At 46.9% G+C, this 19,935-nt stretch overlaps 1 protein-coding gene across 1 annotated transcript in view; it reads right to left on the reverse strand.

Moving 5' to 3' along the window:
* Positions 1-19,935, reverse strand: part of LOC123991057 (ras-related protein Rab-6B) — a 217,057-nt gene that overhangs the window by 107,909 nt on the left and 89,213 nt on the right. The window contains exon 2 of the mRNA XM_046292220.1: positions 8,053-8,111. Within this exon, the coding sequence (XP_046148176.1) occupies positions 8,053-8,111 (59 nt within the window). The remainder of the gene's footprint in view (positions 1-8,052; positions 8,112-19,935) is intronic.

Raw genomic sequence — 19,935 nt, forward strand, 5'->3', positions numbered from 1 at the left:
AACACACACACTCTCTCTCTCTCTCTCTCTCTCTCTCTCTCTCTCTCTCTCTCTCTCTCTCTCTCTCTCTCTCTCTCTCTCTCTCTCTCTCTCTCTCTCTCTCTCTCTCTCTCTCTCTCTCTCTCTCTCTCTCTCTCTCTCTCTCTCTCTCTCTCTCTCTCTCTGTCTTTGACTGATGTGATGCTGCGTCGAGGGAGGGAGGGCATGACGAAGCCGGCTGATTCCTGGACCCCAGGGTTAAGTGGGGAGAAACGAACAGCTTTGTATCAAACAGAAATTACCATCTCATTTTCATTTTCCTCACAGACAGGCTGTTTTTAAAGTGCAGCAGGCAGTGGACAGATATTACATTTACATTTACATTTAAGTCATTTAGCAGACGCTCTTATCCAGAGCGACTTACAAATTGGTGCATTCACCTTATGACATCCAGTGGAACAACCACTTTACAATAGTGCATCTAAATATTTTAAGGGGGGAGGGAGGGTGAGAAGGATTACTTTATCCTATCCTAGGTATTCCTTAAAGAGGTGGGGTTTCAGGTGTCTCCGGAAGGTGGTGATTGACTCCGCTGTCCTGGCGTCGTGAGGGAGTTTGTTCCACCATTGGGGAGCCAGAGCAGCGAACAGTTTTGACTGAGCTGAGCGGGAACTGTACTTCCTCAGTGGTAGGGAGGCGAGCAGGTCAGAGGTGAATGAACGCAGTGCCCTTATTTGGGTGTAGGGCCTGATCAGAGCCTGGAGGTACTGAGGTGCCGTTCCCCTCACAGCTCCGTAGGCAAGCACCATGGTCTTGTAGCGGATGCGAGCTTCAACTGGAAGCCAGTGGAGAGAGCGGAGGAGCGGGGTGACATGAGAGAACTTGGGAAGGTTGAACACTAGACGGGCTGTGGCGTTCTGGATGAGTTGTAGAGGTTTAATGGCACAGGCAGGGAGCCCAGCCAACAGCGAGTTGCAGTAATCCAGACGGGAGATGACAAGTGCCTGGATTAGGACCTGCGCCGCTTCCTGTGTGAGGCAGGGTCGTACTCTGCGGATGTTGTAGAGCATGAACCTACAGGAACGGGCCACCGCCTTGATGTTAGTTGAGAACGACAGTTTGTTGTCCAGGATCACGCCAAGGTTCTTAGCGCTCTGGGAGGAGGACACAATGGAGTTGTCAACCGTGATGGCGAGATCATGGAACGGGCAGTCCTTCCCCGGGAGGAAGAGCAGCTCCGTCTTGCCGAAGTTCAGCTTGAGGTGGTGATCCGTCATCCACACTGATATGTCTGCCAGACATGCAGAGATGCGATTCGCCACCTGGTCATCAGAAGGGGGAAAGGAGAAGATTAATTGTGTGTCGTCTGCATAGCAATGATAGGAGAGACCATGTGAGGTTATGACAGAGCCAAGTGACTTGGTGTATAGCGAGAATAGGAGAGGGCCTAGAACAGAGCCCTGGGGGACACCAGTGGTGAGAGCGCGTGGTGAGGAGACAGATTCTCGCCACGCCACCTGGTAGGAGCGACCTGTCAGGTAGGACGCAATCCAAGCGTGGGCCGCGCCGGGAGATGCCCAACTCGGAGAGGGTGGAGAGGAGGATCTGATGGTTCACAGTATCGAAGGCAGCCGATAGGTCTAGAAGGATGAGAGCAGAGGAGAGAGAGTTAGCTTTAGCGGTGCGGAGCACCTCCGTGATACAGAGAAGAGCAGTCTCAGTTGAATGACTAGTCTTGAAACCTGACTGATTTGGATCAAGAAGGTCATTCTGAGAGAGATAGCGGGAGAGCTGACCAAAGGACGGCACGTTCAAGAGTTTTGGAGAGAAAAGAAAGAAGGGATACTGGTCTGTAGTTGTTGACATCGGAGGGATCGAGTGTAGGTTTTTTCAGAAGGGTGCAACTCTCGCTCTCTTGAAGACGGAAGGGACGTAGCCAGCGGTCAGGGATAAGTTGATGAGCGAGGTGAGGTAAGGGAGAAGGTCTCCGGAAATGGTCTGGAGAAGAGAGGAGGGGATAGGGTCGAGCGGGCAGGTTGTTGGGCGGCCGGCCGTCACAAGACGCGAGATTTCATCTGGAGAGAGAGGGAGAAAGAGGTCAGAGCACAGGGTAGGGCAGTGTGAGCAGAACCAGCGGTGTTGTTTGACTTAGCAAACGAGGATCGGATGTCGTCGATCTTCTTTTCAAAATGGTTGACGAAGTCATCTGCAGAGAGGGAGGGGGGGGGAGGAGGATTCAGGAGGGAGGAGAATGTGGCAAAGAGCTTCCTAGGGTTAGAGGCAGATGCTTGGAATTTAGAGTTATTAGATGTCATAAAGCATGTGGAGACATTTGCAAATACGCAGATGCCTGTCTGAATCTGCCTGAGTCTGTCTGGGACGCACATCCAGCGCGATGATGAAGAGGGGACTGATGAGAGGAGAAGATGGTGGAGGAAACTCTCTCTATCTCTCTTTCTTTTATTCTCATTATTTTTGTGAGAATTCCGAGTTCAGTTGACTTGTTAGAGTTCAGTGTAAAAAGTCTTGGTGGCCATTTGATTAATTGTTCAGCAGTCTTATGGCTTGGGGGAAGAAGTTGTTGAAGAGCCTTTTCGACCTGGACTTGGCACTCTCGTTCCGTTTGCCGTGCAGAAGCAGAGAGAACAGTCCATGACTTGGGTGACAATTTTTTGGTCCTTCCTCTGACACCGCCTGGTATAGAGGTCCTGGATGGCAAGAAGTTTGGCCCCTGTGATGTACTGGGCCGTATGCACTACCCTCTGTAGCGCCTTGCGGTCAGATACCGAGCAGTTGCCATACCAGGCGGTGATGCAACCGGTCAGGATGGTCTCGATGGTGCAGCTGTATAACTTTTTGAGGATCTGGGGACCCATGACAAATCTTTACAGTCTCCTGAGGGGTGAAATGTGTTGTTGCACCCTCTTAACGAATGTCTTGGTGTGTTTGGACCATAATAGTTTGTTGGTGATGTGGACAAGGAACTTGAAACTCTCAACCGCCTCCCTACAGCCCCGTCGATGTTAACGGGGTCCTGTTCGGCCCGCCATTTCCTGTAGTCCACGATCAATCCGTCTGGCCACGCGGCCTTGTGAATGTTGACCTGTTTAAAGGTCTTGCTCACATTAGCTACGGAGAGCGTGATCACACAGTCATCTGGAACAACTGGTGCTCTCATGCATGCTTCAGTGTTGCTTACCTCGAAGTGAGCATAAAAGGCATTTAGCTCGTCTGGTAGTCTCGCATCACTGGGCAGCTCGTGTCTGGGTTTCCCTTTGTAGTCCGTAATAGTTTTCAAGCCCTGCCACATCCAACGAGCATCAGAGCCGGTGTAGTAGGATTCAATATTAGTCATGCATTGACGCCTGTTTGATGGTTCCTTTGAGGGCTTAGCGGGATTTGTTATATGCGTCTGGATTAGTGTCCCGCTCTTTGAAAGCGCCAGCTCTAGCCTTTAGCTCGGTGCGGATGTTGCCTGTAATCCATGGATTCTGGTTGGAATATGTATAGTGACCGTAAGTCGATGCAAAACAGTCCTGTAACTTAGCATCCGTGCCATCTGACCACTTCCGTATTGAGCGAGTCACTGGTACTTCCTGCTTTTGTTTTTGCTTGTAAGCAGGAATCAGGAGGACAGAATTATGGTCAGATTTGCCAAATGGAGGGCGAGGGAGAGCTTTTAACGCGTCTCTGTGTGGAGTAAAGGTGGTCTAGAGTTGTTTTTCCTCTGGTTGCACATGTGACATGCTGGTAGAAATGAGGTAAAAACAGATTTAAGTTTGCCTGCATTAAAGTCCCCGGCCACTAGGAGCACCGCCTCTGGGTGAGTATTGTCTTGTTTGCTTATGGCCTTATAGAGGTGGTTGAGTGCGGTCTTAGCAACAGCATCGGTTTGTGGTGATAAATAGACAGCTACGAAAAATATAAATGGAAAATCTCTTGGTAGATAGTGTGGTCTACAGCTTGAGGTTCTCTACCTCAGGCGAGCAAGACTTTTTTGCGCACCAGCGCACCAGCTTTTATTGACAAAAAAGACGCACACCCTGTCCCTCTTCTTACCAGACATAGCTGTTCTGTCGTGCCAATGCATGGAAAGTCTTTATATTACACGTGTCGTCATTCAGCCACGACTCGATGAAACATAAGATATTACATTTTTAATGTCCCATTGGTAGGATAGTCTCGAGCGGAGATCATCCAGTTTTATTTATTTTTTGGTCGCACGTTGGCCAATAGAACGGATGGTAGAGGCAGGTTACCCACTGGCCGACAGATTCTCACAAGGCAGTCCAATCTCTGTATTTCTGTCTTTTCTTTTCTTCACGTGAATGACGCGGATTTGGGCCTGGTCTCCTTCACGTCAGACTCATAAAAACAAAATTATTTTTTATCTTTATTTAACCAGGCAAGTCAGTTAAGAACAAATTCTTATTTTCAATGATGGCCTAGGAACAGTGGGTTAACTGCCTGTTCAGGGGCAGAACGACAGATTTGTAAAATGGCAGCCATCCCCTCCGGCGCCATTGAATCCCGGGATAGAAGGGGATACAGTGTCCATTGTGAGAGCTACCACAAAGCATATACTCATAATACACCATCCAAATCTCATTACAGCGTTAGCACTGTAGTAATACTGAACATATAGGAATGGAGACGGGCTGGTTGACTTTAAGATCTCTTTAAATTTGACAATTATTATTATTATTTTTTTTAAACTCTCATCCAGAGTAACTTACAGGAGCAATTTGAGTTAAATGCCTTTACTCAAGGGAACATTGACAGATGTTTCACCCTATTCGTCTCGGGGATTTGAACCAGCGAACTTTCAGTTACCTTTCAGCCCAAAGCTGAACCTCTAAGGCTTCCTGCCGCCCTCCTTCAGGAGGTAATGAAGGGAAAGAGTGTGAATCTTCTGAGGTCTGTCACTGTTGATGTTTTCAGAGGTCTCTCTTTGAACACCATGTTACTAAAGCCCTCAGCTGGCTGAGCCAGTCCACACAGAGGCTCTCATACTGCTCTCACACACACTCAATTCATATCAGTCATATCGTTGCAGTTTAGATGCAGTAGCATTAACAAACCCCCCCCCCATGATCAAATTAAAATGCTAAGTGGGTAATGTACACAGTAGGGACAAGGACTCACATCCACCTCACGATATACAACCTCACAATATACTACCTCACGATATATTACCTCACAACCTCACAATATACTACCTCACGATATACTACCTCACGATATACTACCTCACGATATACTACCTCACAATATACTACCTCACAATATACTACCTCACGATATATTACCTCACGATATACAACCTCACAATATACTACCTCACGATATACTACCTCACGATATACTACCTCACAGTATACTACCTCACAGTATATTACCTCACAACCTCATAATATACTACCTCACAATATACTACCTCACGATATACTACCTCACAGTATATTACCTCACAACCTCACAATATACTACCTCACGATATACTACCTCACGATATACTACCTCACAGTATATTACCCCACAACCTCACAATATACTACCTCACGATATACTACCTCACAATATACTACCTCACAATATACTACCTCACGATATATTACCTCACAACCTCACAATATACTACCTCACGATATACTACCTCACGATATACTACCTCACGATATACTACCTCACAACCTCACAATATACTACCTCACAATATACTACCTCACGATATACATTTACATTACATTTAAGTCATTTAGCAGACGCTCTTATCCAGAGCGACTTACAAATTGGTGCATTCACCTTATGACACCTTATGACATCCATATACTACCTCACGATATACTACCTCACGATATACTACCACACAATATACTACCTCACAGTATATTACCTCACAACCTCACAATATACTACCTCACAATATACTACCTCACGATATACTACCTCACGATATACTACCTCACGATATACTACCTCACGATATACTACCTCACGATATACTACCTCACAGTATACTACCTCACAATATACTACCTCACAATATACTACCTCACAGTATATTACCTCACAACCTCACAATATACTACCTCATGATATACTACCTCACGATATACTACCTCACAATATACTACCTCACGATATACTACCTCACGATATACTACCTCACGATATACTACCTCACAATATACTACCTCACAGTATACTACCTCACAATATACTACCTCACAATATACTACCTCACAGTATATTACCTCACAACCCCACAATATACTACCTCACAATATACTACCTCACGATATACTACCTCACGATATACTACCTCACAATATACTACCTCACAATATACTATCTCACAGTATACTACCTCACAGTATACTACCTCACAGTATACTACCTCACAATATACTACCTCACAGTATATTACCTCACAACCTCACAATATACTACCTCACAATATACTACCTCACAGTATACTACCTCACAATATACTACCTCACGATATACTACCTCACAATATATTATCTCACAATCCACTACCTTACAATATACTATCTCACAGTATACTACCTCACAGTATACTACCTCACAGTATACTACCTCACAATATACTACCTCACAGTATATTACCTCACAACCTCACAATATACTACCTCACAGTATACTACCTCACAATATACTACCTCACGATATACTACCTCACGATATACTACCTCACAGTATACTACCTCACAATTTACTACCTCACGATATACTACCTCACGATATACTACCTCACGATATACTACCTCACAGTATACTACCTCACAATATACTACCTCACAGTATACTACCTCACAATATACTACCTCACAGTATATTACCTCACAACCTCACAATATACTACCTCACGATATACTACCTCACGATATACTACCTCACGATATACTACCTCACAGTATACTACCTCACAATATACTACCTCACAGTATATTACCTCACAACCTCACAATATACTACCTCACAGTATATTACCTCACAACCTCACAATATACTACCTCACAGTATACTACCTCACAATATACTACCTCACGATATACTACCTCACAGTATACTACCTCACAGTATACTACCTCACAATTTACTACCTCACGATATACTACCTCACGATATACTACCTCACGATATACTACCTCACAGTATACTACCTCACAATATACTACCTCACAGTATACTACCTCACAATATACTACCTCACAGTATATTACCTCACAACCTCACAATATACTACCTCACAATTTACTACCTCACGATATACTACCTCACAGTATACTACCTCACAATTTACTACCTCACGATATACTACCTCACGATATACTACCTCACGATATACTACCTCACAGTATACTACCTCACGATATACTACCTCACAGTATACTACCTCACAATATACTACCTCACAGTATACTACCTCACAATATACTACCTCACAGTATATTACCTCACAACCTCACAGTATACTACCTCACAATTTACTACCTCACGATATACTACCTCACGATATACTACCTCACAATATACTACCTCACAGTATACTACCTCACAGTATACTACCTCACAATATACTACCTCACAGTATATTACCTCACAACCTCACAATATACTACCTCACAATTTACTACCTCACGATATACTACCTCACGATATACTACCTCACGATATACTACCTCACAGTATACTACCTCACAATATACTACCTCACAATATACTACCTCACAGTATACTACCTCACAATATATTATCTCACAATATACTACCTCATGTTGTTTACCTCTGATGAACCTAGAAGCTGCTCCCTTGACACCAAACTGAGAAAACAATCAGCTCATTCTTACAGCGCAACCATAGAATCAGCTGCTTAGTGGATCAATGTACTGCACAGCTGTGTTTGAATCTTGAGGCGTGGTAGGGGGGTGGGTCAGTTCTGTCTATTCACTGCTGTGATTGGTGGAGTGAGTGACCGATACAAAAATGTAGCGTGTCAGTGACTGCCTGACGACTGTGTGGTAGTGTGGTGCCTCCGATACCTACCTGATATGTGTTGTCAAAGCTGTCATACATGAACCTCGTGATCAGAGATGTCTTCCCAACTACAAGAAAAAACAAAGATAGAGAGAAAAAGAGAGAGGGAGAGGAAGAGAGTGAGAGAGGAAGAGGGATAGAGGAAGAGAGAGAGAGAGAGAGAGAGGGAAAGAGAGAGGGAGAGAGAGGGAAAGAGAGGGAGAGAGGAGAGAGAGAGAGAGAGAGAGAGAGAGAGAGGGAGAGAGAGGGGGGATAGAGAGAGAGGGGAGGGGGGGATAGAGAGAGAGAGGGAGAGAGAGGGGGATAGAGAGAGAGAGGGAGAGAGAGGGGGGATAGAGAGAGAGAGAGAGGGAGAGAGAGGGAGGGAGAGAGAGAGAGAGAGAGAGAGAGAGAGAGAGAGAGAGAGAGAGAGAGAGAGAGAGAGAGAGAGAGAGAGAGAGAGAGAGAGAGAGAGAGAGAGAGAGAGAGAGAGAGAGAGAGAGAGAGAGAGAGAGAGAGAGAGAGAGAGAGAGATGTGGGGTTAGATGGGTTTTGGAACAGAGGGAGTGACATTCCAGCTGTTTGTGCTGAATAACATAATAACTACACTTTAGGTGAGGTGTCTGTCTAACATAAGAAATAACATATAACAAACACCCTGATGGAGAGAGATCTTTAGCCTGAGGACTTATTCATTTCATACAACAACAAAAAAATCTTAGCATTTTCCACAATAAAGCTTTTTAATATGTTGGCAATATGGGATGATATCTGTAATATTTCCTTCAGATGTTCTTTTCACAGGCCAGATAGGAAATGAGAAAGGTTATCAGACCCGGTGCAGCGCTAGAATGTGCCTCAATATAACCCTCTGAAATGGTGCAATTTGCAACCAGAGTCTCGTTCTCTTCTCAGGCTTTTCATGTTACATTTGAGTCATTTAGCAGACACTCTTATCCAGAGCAACTTACAGGTGCAATTAGGTCAGGGGCACATCGACAGATTTGAAAGGATTCGAACACTCTTAACCGCAAGGCCACCCACTAGGTTACTCGCTAGGCCACTCGCTAGGCCACCCGCTAGGCTACCCACTAAGCTTCCCGCCATCCGCTAGGTTACCCGCTAGGCCACCCGTTAGGCCATGCGCTAAGTTACTCGCTAGACCACTCGCTAGGCCACCCACTAGGTTACTCGCTAGGCCACTCGCTAGGCCACTCGCTAGGCCACTCGCTAGGCCACTCGCTAGGCCACTCGCTAGGTTACCTGCTAGGCCACTCGCTAGGCCACTCGCTAGGCCACTCGCTAGGCCACTCGCTAGGCCACTCGCTAGGTTACTCGCTAGGCCACTCGCTAGGCCACTCGCTAGGTTACTCGCTAGGCCACTCGCTAGGCCACTCGCTAGGCCACTCGCTAGGTTACTCGCTAGGCCACTCGCTAGGCCACTCGCTAGGTTACTCGCTAGGCCACTCGCTAGGCCACTCGCTAGGCCACTCGCTAGGTTACTCGCTAGGCCACTCGCTAGGTTACTCGCTAGGCCACTCGCTAGGCCACTCGCTAGGCCACTCGCTAGGCCACTCGCTAGGCTTCCTCCCACTGGGCACAGATGTCAATAGTTTCGTTGAAATGACATGGAAACAACGTTGATTCAACCGACGTGTTCCCAGTAGGCTATCCTCGCTATCCAAATTCCCCATTCAGTACTCCAGTACCCACTCAACACGCTACCCGAAGGTCAGCTATGGTCCAGGGTCGTTGAAAGTACTTGAGGAAATGACACATCCTCAACAGTGTGCTGCCGGTGCAAACACACACAGACACAGACCACCTGCTGGTTTAACACACACACACACACACACACACACACACACACACACACACACACACACACACACACACACACACACACACACACACACACACACACACACACACACACACACACACACACACACACACACACACACACACACACACAGACCACCTGCTGGTTTAACACACACACATACAGTCGGGGGCTTTGGAGGTGGCTCATATGTAATCAGAGAGGGAAAAGCCTGGTTCTGCTCTAGTTGTGAAGCTGGCAGGACAAGGAAAGCTCTCGTCCACAAGTCATTTAAATGCTAATTTCCCCAAAGACACAAGACTGTCTGATTTTACAGTGAAATGGATTTGAATGAATAGGGCTCATAGGGCCTGTTTGAAACCTAGCTAGTACATTTGGTTCCTTGGAAGTTGAAACCTAGCTAGTACATTTGGTTCCTTGGAAGTTGAAACCTAGCTAGTACATTTGGTTTGGTTCCTTGGAAGTTGAAACCTAGCTAGTACATTTGGTTCCTTGGAAGTTGAAACCTAGCTAGTACATTTGGTTCCTTGGAAGTTGAAACCTAGCTAGTACATTTGGTTCCTTGGAAGTTGAAACCTAGCTAGTACATTTGGTTCCTTGGAAGTTGAAACCTAGCTAGTACATTTGGTTCCTTGGAAGTTGAAACCTAGCTAGTACATTTGGTTCCTTGGAAGTTGAAACCTAGCTAGTACATTTGGTTCCTTGGAAGTTGAAACCTAGCTAGTACATTTGGTTCCTTGGAAGTTGAAACCTAGCTAGTACATTTGGTTCCTTGGAAGTTGAAACCTAGCTAGTACATTTGGTTCTAGTACATTTGGGAAGTTGAAACCTAGCTAGTACATTTGGTTCCTTGGAAGTTGAAACCTAGCTAGTACATTTGGTTCCTTGGAAGTTGAAACCTAGCTAGTACATTTGGTTCCTTGGAAGTTGAAACCTAGCTAGTACATTTGGTTCCTTGGAAGTTGAAACCTAGCTAGTACATTTGGTTCCTTGGAAGTTGAAACCTAGCTAGTACATTTGGTTCCTTGGAAGTTGAAACCTAGCTAGTACATTTGGTTCCTTGGAAGTTGAAACCTAGCTAGTACATTTGGTTCCTTGGAAGTTGAAACCTAGCTAGTACATTTGGTTCCTTGGAAGTTGAAACCTAGCTAGTACATTTGGTTCCTTGGAAGTTGAAACCTAGCTAGTACATTTGGTTCCTTGGAAGTTGAAACCTAGCTAGTACATTTGGTTCCTTGGAAGTTGAAACCTAGCTAGTACATTTGGTTCCTTGGAAGTTGAAACCTAGCTAGTACATTTGGTTCCTTGGAAGTTGAAACCTAGCTAGTACATTTGGTTCCTTGGAAGTTGAAACCTAGCTAGTACATTTGGTTCCTTGGAAGTTGAAACCTAGCTAGTACATTTGGTTCCTTGGAAGTTGAAACCTAGCTAGTACATTTGGTTCCTTGGAAGTTGAAACCTAGCTAGTACATTTGGTTCCTTGGAAGTTGAAACCTAGCTAGTACATTTGGTTCCTTGGAAGTTGAAACCTAGCTAGTACATTTGGTTCCTTGGAAGTTGAAACCTAGCTAGTACATTTGGTTCCTTGGAAGTTGAAACCTAGCTAGTACATTTGGTTCCTTGGAAGTTGAAACCTAGCTAGTACATTTGGTTCCTTGGAAGTTGAAACCTAGCTAGTACATTTGGTTCCTTGGAAGTTGAAACCTAGCTAGTACATTTGGTTCCTTGGAAGTTGAAACCTAGCTAGTACATTTGGTTCCTTGGAAGTTGAAACCTAGCTAGTACATTTGGTTCCTTGGAAGTTGAAACCTAGCTAGTACATTTGGTTCCTTGGAAGTTGAAACCTAGCTAGTACATTTGGTTCCTTGGAAGTTGAAACCTAGCTAGTACATTTGGTTCCTTGGAAGTTGAAACCTAGCTAGTACATTTGGTTCCTTGGAAGTTGAAACCTAGCTAGTACATTTGGTTCCTTGGAAGTTGAAACCTAGCTAGTACATTTGGTTCCTTGGAAGTTGAAACCTAGCTAGTACATTTGGTTCCTTGGAAGTTGAAACCTAGCTAGTACATTTGGTTCCTTGGAAGTTGAAACCTAGCTAGTACATTTGGTTCCTTGGAAGTTGAAACCTAGCTAGTACATTTGGTTCCTTGGAAGTTGAAACCTAGCTAGTACATTTGGTTCCTTGGAAGTTGAAACCTAGCTAGTACATTTGGTTCCTTGGAAGTTGAAACCTAGCTAGTACATTTGGTTCCTTGAAGTTGAAACCTAGCTAGTACATTTGGTTCCTTGGAAGTTGAAACCTAGCTAGTACATTTGGTTCCTTGGAAGTTGAAACCTAGCTAGTACATTTGGTTCCTTGGAAGTTGAAACCTAGCTAGTACATTTGGTTCCTTGGAAGTTGAAACCTAGCTAGTACATTTGGTTCCTTGGAAGTTGAAACCTAGCTAGTACATTTGGTTCCTTGGAAGTTGAAACCTAGCTAGTACATTTGGTTCCTTGGAAGTTGAAACCTAGCTAGTACATTTGGTTCCTTGGAAGTTGAAACCTAGCTAGTACATTTGGTTCCTTGGAAGTTGAAACCTAGCTAGTACATTTGGTTCCTTGGAAGTTGAAACCTAGCTAGTACATTTGGTTCCTTGGAAGTTGAAACCTAGCTAGTACATTTGGTTCCTTGGAAGTTGAAACCTAGCTAGTACATTTGGTTCCTTGGAAGTTGAAACCTAGCTAGTACATTTGGTTCCTTGGAAGTTGAAACCTAGCTAGTACATTTGGTTCCTTGGAAGTTGAAACCTAGCTAGTACATTTGGTTCCTTGAAGTTGAAACCTAGCTAGTACATTTGGTTCCTTGGAAGTTGAAACCTAGCTAGTACATTTGGTTCCTTGGAAGTTGAAACCTAGCTAGTACATTTGGTTCCTTGGAAGTTGAAACCTAGCTAGTACATTTGGTTCCTTGGAAGTTGAAACCTAGCTAGTACATTTGGTTCCTTGGAAGTTGAAACCTAGCTAGTACATTTGGTTCCTTGGAAGTTGAAACCTAGCTAGTACATTTGGTTCCTTGGAAGTTGAAACCTAGCTAGTACATTTGGTTCCTTGGAAGTTGTGGGAATGTACATTCTTTATTTCACATTGATTGTGGGAACGAAGCTATACATTTCCTGATCGGTAAACTGAAGAAGAAAATGTGGTGTAGAGCCTTAGTGGTGCCCCTACTGTCTCTCTGTGGTCTAGAGCCCTGTGGTGCCCCTACTGTCTCTCTGTGGTGTAGAGCCCTGTGGTTCCCCTACTGTCTCTCTGTGGTGTAGAGCCCTGTGGTTCCCCTACTGTCTCTCTGTGGTGTAGAGCCTTAGTGGTGCCCCTACTGTCTCTCTGTGGTCTAGAGCCCTGTGGTTCCCCTACTGTCTCTCTGTGGTGTAGAGCCTTAGTGGTGCCCCTACTGTCTCTCTGTGGTCTAGAGCCCTGTGGTGCCCCTACTGTCTCTCTGTGGTGTAGAGCCCTGTGGTTCCCCTACTGTCTCTCTGTGGTGTAGAGCCCTGTGGTGCCCCTACTGTCTCTCTGTGGTGTAGAGCCCTGTGGTTCCCCTACTGTCTCTGTGGTGTAGAGCCCAATGGTGCCCCAACCACTGTCCCAATAAGGGATATCTCTTAATGCTTTTTGGGCCAGTATAATTTAGGCCCTGTCCAGAAGAAGCCCCTCCTCACAAGGCACTTATGTAGATGAAACAATCTGCCAGATATAAGCCTCAGGGAGAATACACGTTGAAGTCAAGTTAAGCTCTGTAAAACTATTTGATTGAACGTAGTGATTCATGAGTATCATTAAAACAGGTTAACATGCCCCACCAACATTAGAAAACTATGCAGAAAGAGCTCTTACATTTCTGAAAGAAGTAAATCAAATCAACTGAATGACGAGACTCGTCAGATGAACTGATAGCTGACACAGACATGGAGGAGTAGAGGGGAGATCGGAGTACTCTGAACCAACAGGTTGTGAGTTCAAATCCCAGGTGAGGAAATGTTGAATAATAATTACTGTTTATAAATGAACATTCACAATGGCATTGTGTATGTCAAATATGTACGTTGAAAACAGTTAGAGTATCCCTTGACAACAGATGAAGAGCCATGAATGGTTCACCAACCAGGGCTGGTTCACCAACCAGGGCCTCGATTGGCTCGGCAACAGGTACAAGACGTGATGTGCGATTAAACTTTTCTTGGGTGGAAGCTAATGTCCTGAAAACTGATACACAGAAATGTTTGCACAACGTTCCCATTATATTGAATATATTCTGAGAACTCTGAGTATGTTTGGGGCGGATGTTGATGGAATATTCTCCTAACCAACAGAAAACTGGTGAAAACATTCATGTTCATCATTTAACATGTCTAGAACATTGATATATTTAGTTCTGAGAACATGGTAACCACTTTCTGGGTAAGTTCTGTTAGACATTAATAAGGGAATGGTAACCACTTTCTGGGTAAGTTCTGTTTGACATTAATAAGGGAATGGTAACCACTTTCTGGGTAAGTTCTGTTAGACATTAATAAGGGAATGGTAACCACTTTCTGGGTAAGTTCTGTTAGACATTAATAAGGGAATGGTAACCACTTTCTGGGTAAGTTCTGTTAGACATTAATAAGGGAATGGTAACCACTTTCTGGGTAAGTTCTGTTAGACATTAATAAGGGAATGGTAACCACTTTCTGGGTAAGTTCTGTTAGACATTAATAAGGGAATGGTAACCACTTTCTGGGTAAGTTCTGTTAGACATTAATAAGGGAATGGTAACCACTTTCTGGGTAAGTTCTGTTAGACATTAATAAGGGAATGGTAACCAGTTTCTGGGTAAGTTCTGTTAGACATTAATAAGGGAATGGTAACCAGTTTCTGGGTAAGTTCTGTTAGACATTAATAAGGGAATGGTAACCACTTTCTGGGTAAGTTCTGTTAGACATTAATAAGGGAATGGTAACCACTTTCTGGGTAAGTTCTGTTAGACATTAATAAGGGAATGGTAACCACTTTCTGGGTAAGTTCTGTTTGACATTAATAAGGGAATGGTAACCACTTTCTGGGTAAGTTCTGTTTGACATTAATAAGGGAATGGTAACCACTTTCTGGGTAAGTTCTGTTTGACATTAATAAGGGAATGGTAACCACTTTCTGGGTAAGTTCTGTTTGACATTAATAAGGGAATGGTAACCACTTTCTGGGTAAGTTCTGTTTGACATTAATAAGGGAATGGTAACCACTTTCTGGGTAAGTTCTGTTTGACATTAATAAGGGAATGGTAACCACTTTCTGGGTAAGTTCTGTTTGACATTAATAAGGGAATGGTAACCACTTTCTGGGTAAGTTCTGTTTGACATTAATAAGGGAATGGTAACCAGTTTCTGGGTAAGTTCTGTTAGACATTAATAACGGAATGGTAACCACTTTCTGGGTAAGTTCTGTTAGACATTAATAAGGGAATGGTAACCACTTTCTGGGTAAGTTCTGTTAGACATTAATAAGGGAATGGTAACCACTTTCTGGGTAAGTTCTGTTAGACATTAATAAGGGAATGGTAACCACTTTCTGGGTAAGTTCTGTTAGACATTAATAAGGGAATGGTAACCACTTTCTGGGTAAGTTCTGTTAGACATTAATAACGGAATGGTAACCACTTTCTGGGTAAGTTCTGTTAGACATTAATAACGGAATGGTAACCAGTTTCTGGGTAAGTTCTGTTAGACATTAATAACGGAATGGTAACCAGTTTCTGGGTAAGTTCTGTTAGACATTAATAAGGGAATGGTAACCAGTTTCTGGGTAAGTTCTGTTAGACATTAATAACGGAATGGTAACCACTTTCTGGGTAAGTTCTGTTAGACATTAATAAGGGAATGGTAACCACTTTCTGGGTAAGTTCTGTTAGACATTAATAAGGGAATGGTAACCACTTTCTGGGTAAGTTCTGTTAGACATTAATAACGGAATGGTAACCACTTTCTGGGTAAGTTCTGTTAGACATTAATAACGGAATGGTAACCAGTTTCTGGGTAAGTTCTGTTAGACATTAATAACGGAATGGTAACCAGTTTCTGGGTAAGTTCTGTTAGACATTAATAAGGGAATGGTAACCACTTTCTGGGTAAGTTCTGTTAGACATTAATAAGGGAATGGTCTATTGGGAACATTTATTACACATCACGGGAACATTCCTATGAAAACATGAGTTAGTTACCTAACGAGACTCTTAAGGGAACGTTCTCTAAAGTTGTGATAACGTTTGTTGTTAGCTGGGGAGGAGCCTACCATATCCATCTCAGCCTGGGAGGATCCACGGCCCCTCAGGGCTGAACATACCTGTCCTGCAACCGCCTCACTCTTCCACTTCCTCCTCCTCTACCTCCACTCCTCCTCCTCCCTCTAGCTCCACTCCTCCTCAGTAACTCTGCCTCCTCCTCCACTCCTCCTCCTCCCTCTACCTCCACTCCTCCTCGGTAACTCTGCCTCCTCCTCCACTCCTCCTCCTCCACTCCTCCACTCCTCCTCAGTAACTCTGCCTGCTCCTCCACTCCTCCTGAGTAACTCTGCCTCCTCCTCCACTCCACCTCCTCCCTCTACCTTCACTCCTCCTCAGTAACTCTGCCTGCTCCTCCATTCCTCCTCAGTAACTCTGCCTCCTCCTCCACTCCTCCTCAGTAACTCTGCCTCCTCCTCCTCAGTAACTCTGCCTCCTCCTCAGTAACTCTGCCTGCTCCTCCACTCCTCCTCAGTAACTCTGCCTGCTCCTCCACTCCTCCTCAGTAACTCTGCCTGCTCCTCCTCAGTAACTCTGCCTCCTCCACTCCTCCTCAGTAACTCTGCCTCCTCCTCCACTCCTCCTCAGTAACTCTGCCTGCTCCTCCTCAGTAACTCTGCCTCCTCCACTCCTCCTCAGTAACTCTGCCTCCTCCTCCACTCCTCCTCAGTAACTCTGCCTGCTCCTCCTCAGTAACTCTGCCTCCTCCACTCCTCCTCAGTAACTCTGCCTCCTCCTCCACTCCTCCTCAGTAACTCTGCCTCCTCCTCCTCAGTAACTCTGCCTGTTCCTCCACTCCTCCTCAGTAACTCTGCCTGTTCCTCCACTCCTCCTCAGTAACTCTGCCTGTTCCTCCACTCCTCCTCAGTAACTCTGCCTCCTCCTCCACTCCTCCTCCTCCCTCTACCTCCACTCCTCCTCCTCCCTCTAGCTCCACTCCTCCTCAGTAACTCTGCCTCCTCCTCCACTCCTCCCTCCTCCCTCTACCTCCACTCCTCCTCCTCCCTCTAGCTCCACTCCTCCTCAGTAACTCTGCCTCTCCTCCTCCACTCCTCCTCCTCCCTCTACCTCCACTCCTCCTCCTCCCTCTAGCTCCACTCCTCCTCAGTAACTCTGCCTCCTCCTCCCTCCTCCCTCCTCCCTCTACCTCCACTCCTCCTCCCTCTAGCTCCACTCCTCCTCAGTAACTCTGCCTCCTCCTCCACTCCTCCTCCTCCTCCCTCTAGCTCCACTCCTCCTCAGTATCTCTGCCTCCTCCTCCACTCCTCCTCCTCCCTCTACCTCCACTCCTCCTCCTCCCTCTAGCTCCACTCCTCCTCAGTAACTCTGCCTCCTCCTCCACTCCTCCCTCCTCCCTCTACCTCCACTCCTCCTCCTCCCTCTAGCTCCACTCCTCCTCAGTAACTCTGCCTCCTCCTCCACTCCTCCCTCCTCCCTCTACCTCCACTCCTCCTCCCTCTAGCTCCACTCCTCCTCAGTAACTCTGCCTGCTCCTCCACTCCTCCTCAGTAACTCTGCCTCCTCCTCCACTCCTCCCTCCTCCCTCTACCTCCACTCCTCCTCAGTAACTCTGCCTCCTCCTCCACTCCTCCCTCCTCCCTCTACCTCCACTCCTCCTCAGTAACTCTGCCTCCTCCTCCACTCCTCCTCCTCCTCCCTCTAGCTCCACTCCTCCTCAGTAACTCTGCCTCCTCCTCCACTCCTCCCTCCTCCCTCTACCTCCACTCCTCCTCCTCCCTCTAGCTCCACTCCTCCTCCCTCTAGCTCCACTCCTCCTCAGTAACTCTGCCTCCTCCTCCACTCCTCCTCCTCCCTCTACCTCCACTCCTCCTCCCCCCTCTAGCTCCACTCCTCCTCAGTAACTCTGCCTCCTCCTCCACTCCTCCCTCCTCCCTCTACCTCCACTCCTCCTCCTCACTCTGCCTCCACTCCTCCTCCTCACTCTGCCTCCTCCTCCACTCCTCCCTCCTCCCTCTACCTCCACTCCTCCTCCTCCCTCTAGCTCCACTCCTCCTCCCTCTAGCTCCACTCCTCCTCAGTAACTCTGCCTCCTCCTCCACTCCTCCTCCTCCCTCTACCTCCACTCCTCCTCCTCCCTCTAGCTCCACTCCTCCTCAGTAACTCTGCCTCCTCCTCCACTCCTCCTCCTCCCTCTACCTCCACTCCTCCTCCCCCATCTAGCTCCACTCCTCCTCAGTAACTCTGCCTCCTCCTCCACTCCTCCCTCCTCCCTCTACCTCCACTCCTCCTCCTCACTCTGCCTCCACTCCTCCTCCTCACTCTGCCTCCTACTCCACTCCTCCCTCCTCCCTCTACCTCCACTCCTCCTCCTCCCTCTAGCTCCACTCCTCCTCCCTCTAGCTCCACTCCTCCTCAGTAACTCTGCCTCCTCCTCCACTCCTCCTCCTCCCTCTACCTCCACTCCTCCTCCTCCCTCTAGCTCCACTCCTCCTCAGTAACTCTGCCTCCTCCTCCACTCCTCCCTCCTCCCTCTACCTCCACTCCTCCTCCTCACTCTGCCTCCACTCCTCCTCCTCACTCTGCCTCCTCCTCCACTCCTCCACTCCTCCTCAGTAACTCTGCCTGCTCCTCCACTCCTCCTGAGTAACTCTGCCTCCTCCTCCACTCCACCTCCTCCCTCTACCTTCACTCCTCCTCAGTAACTCTGCCTGCTCCTCCATTCCTCCTCAGTAACTCTGCCTGCTCCTCCACTCCTCCTCAGTAACTCTGCCTCCTCCTCCACTCCTCCACTCCTCCTCAGTAACTCTGCCTCCTCCTCCACTCCTCCTCAGTAACTCTGCCTCCTCCTCCACTCCTCCTCAGTAACTCTGCCTCCTCCTCCTCAGTAACTCTGCCTCCTCCTCAGTAACTCTGCCTGCTCCTCCACTCCTCCTCAGTAACTCTGCCTGCTCCTCCACTCCTCCTCAGTAACTCTGCCTGCTCCTCCTCAGTAACTCTGCCTCCTCCACTCCTCCTCAGTAACTCTGCCTCCTCCTCCACTCCTCCTCAGTAACTCTGCCTCCTCCTCCACTCCTCCTCAGTAACTCTGCCTCCTCCTCCTCAGTAACTCTGCCTGTTCCTCCACTCCTCCTCAGTAACTGCCTGCTCCTCCTCAGTATCTCTGCCTCCTCCTCCACTCCTCCTCCTCCCTCTGCCTCCACTCCTCCTCCTCCCTCTACCTCCACCCATCCTCAGTAACTCTGCCTCCTCCTCCACTCCTCCTCCTCCCTCTACCTCCACTCCTCCTCCTCCCTCTAGCTCCACTCCTCCTCAGTAACTCTGCCTCCTCCTCCACTCCTCCCTCCTCCCTCTACCTCCACTCCTCCTCCCTCTAGCTCCACTCCTCCTCAGTAACTCTGCCTCCTCCTCCAATCCTCCTCCTCCTCCCTCTACCTCCACTCCTCCTCCTCCCTCTAGCTCCACTCCTCCTCAGTAACTCTGCCTCCTCCTCCACTCCTCCCTCCTCCCTCTACCTCCACTCCTCCTCCTCCCTCTAGCTCCACTCCTCCTCCCTCTAGCTCCACTCCTCCTCAGTAACTCTGCCTCCTCCTCCACTCCTCCTCCTCCCTCTACCTCCACTCCTCCTCCTCCCTCTAGCTCCACTCCTCCTCAGTAACTCTGCCTCCTCCTCCACTCCTCCCTCCTCACTCTACCTCCACTCCTCCTCAGTAACTCTGCCTCCTCCTCCACTCCTCCCTCCTCCCTCTACCTTCACTCCTCCTCAGTAACTCTGCCTCCTCCTCCACTCCTCCACTCCTCCTCAGTAACTCTGCCTCCTCC

Source organism: Oncorhynchus gorbuscha, linkage group LG02, assembly GCF_021184085.1.
Source record: "Oncorhynchus gorbuscha isolate QuinsamMale2020 ecotype Even-year linkage group LG02, OgorEven_v1.0, whole genome shotgun sequence".
Taxonomy (NCBI): domain Eukaryota; kingdom Metazoa; phylum Chordata; class Actinopteri; order Salmoniformes; family Salmonidae; genus Oncorhynchus; species Oncorhynchus gorbuscha.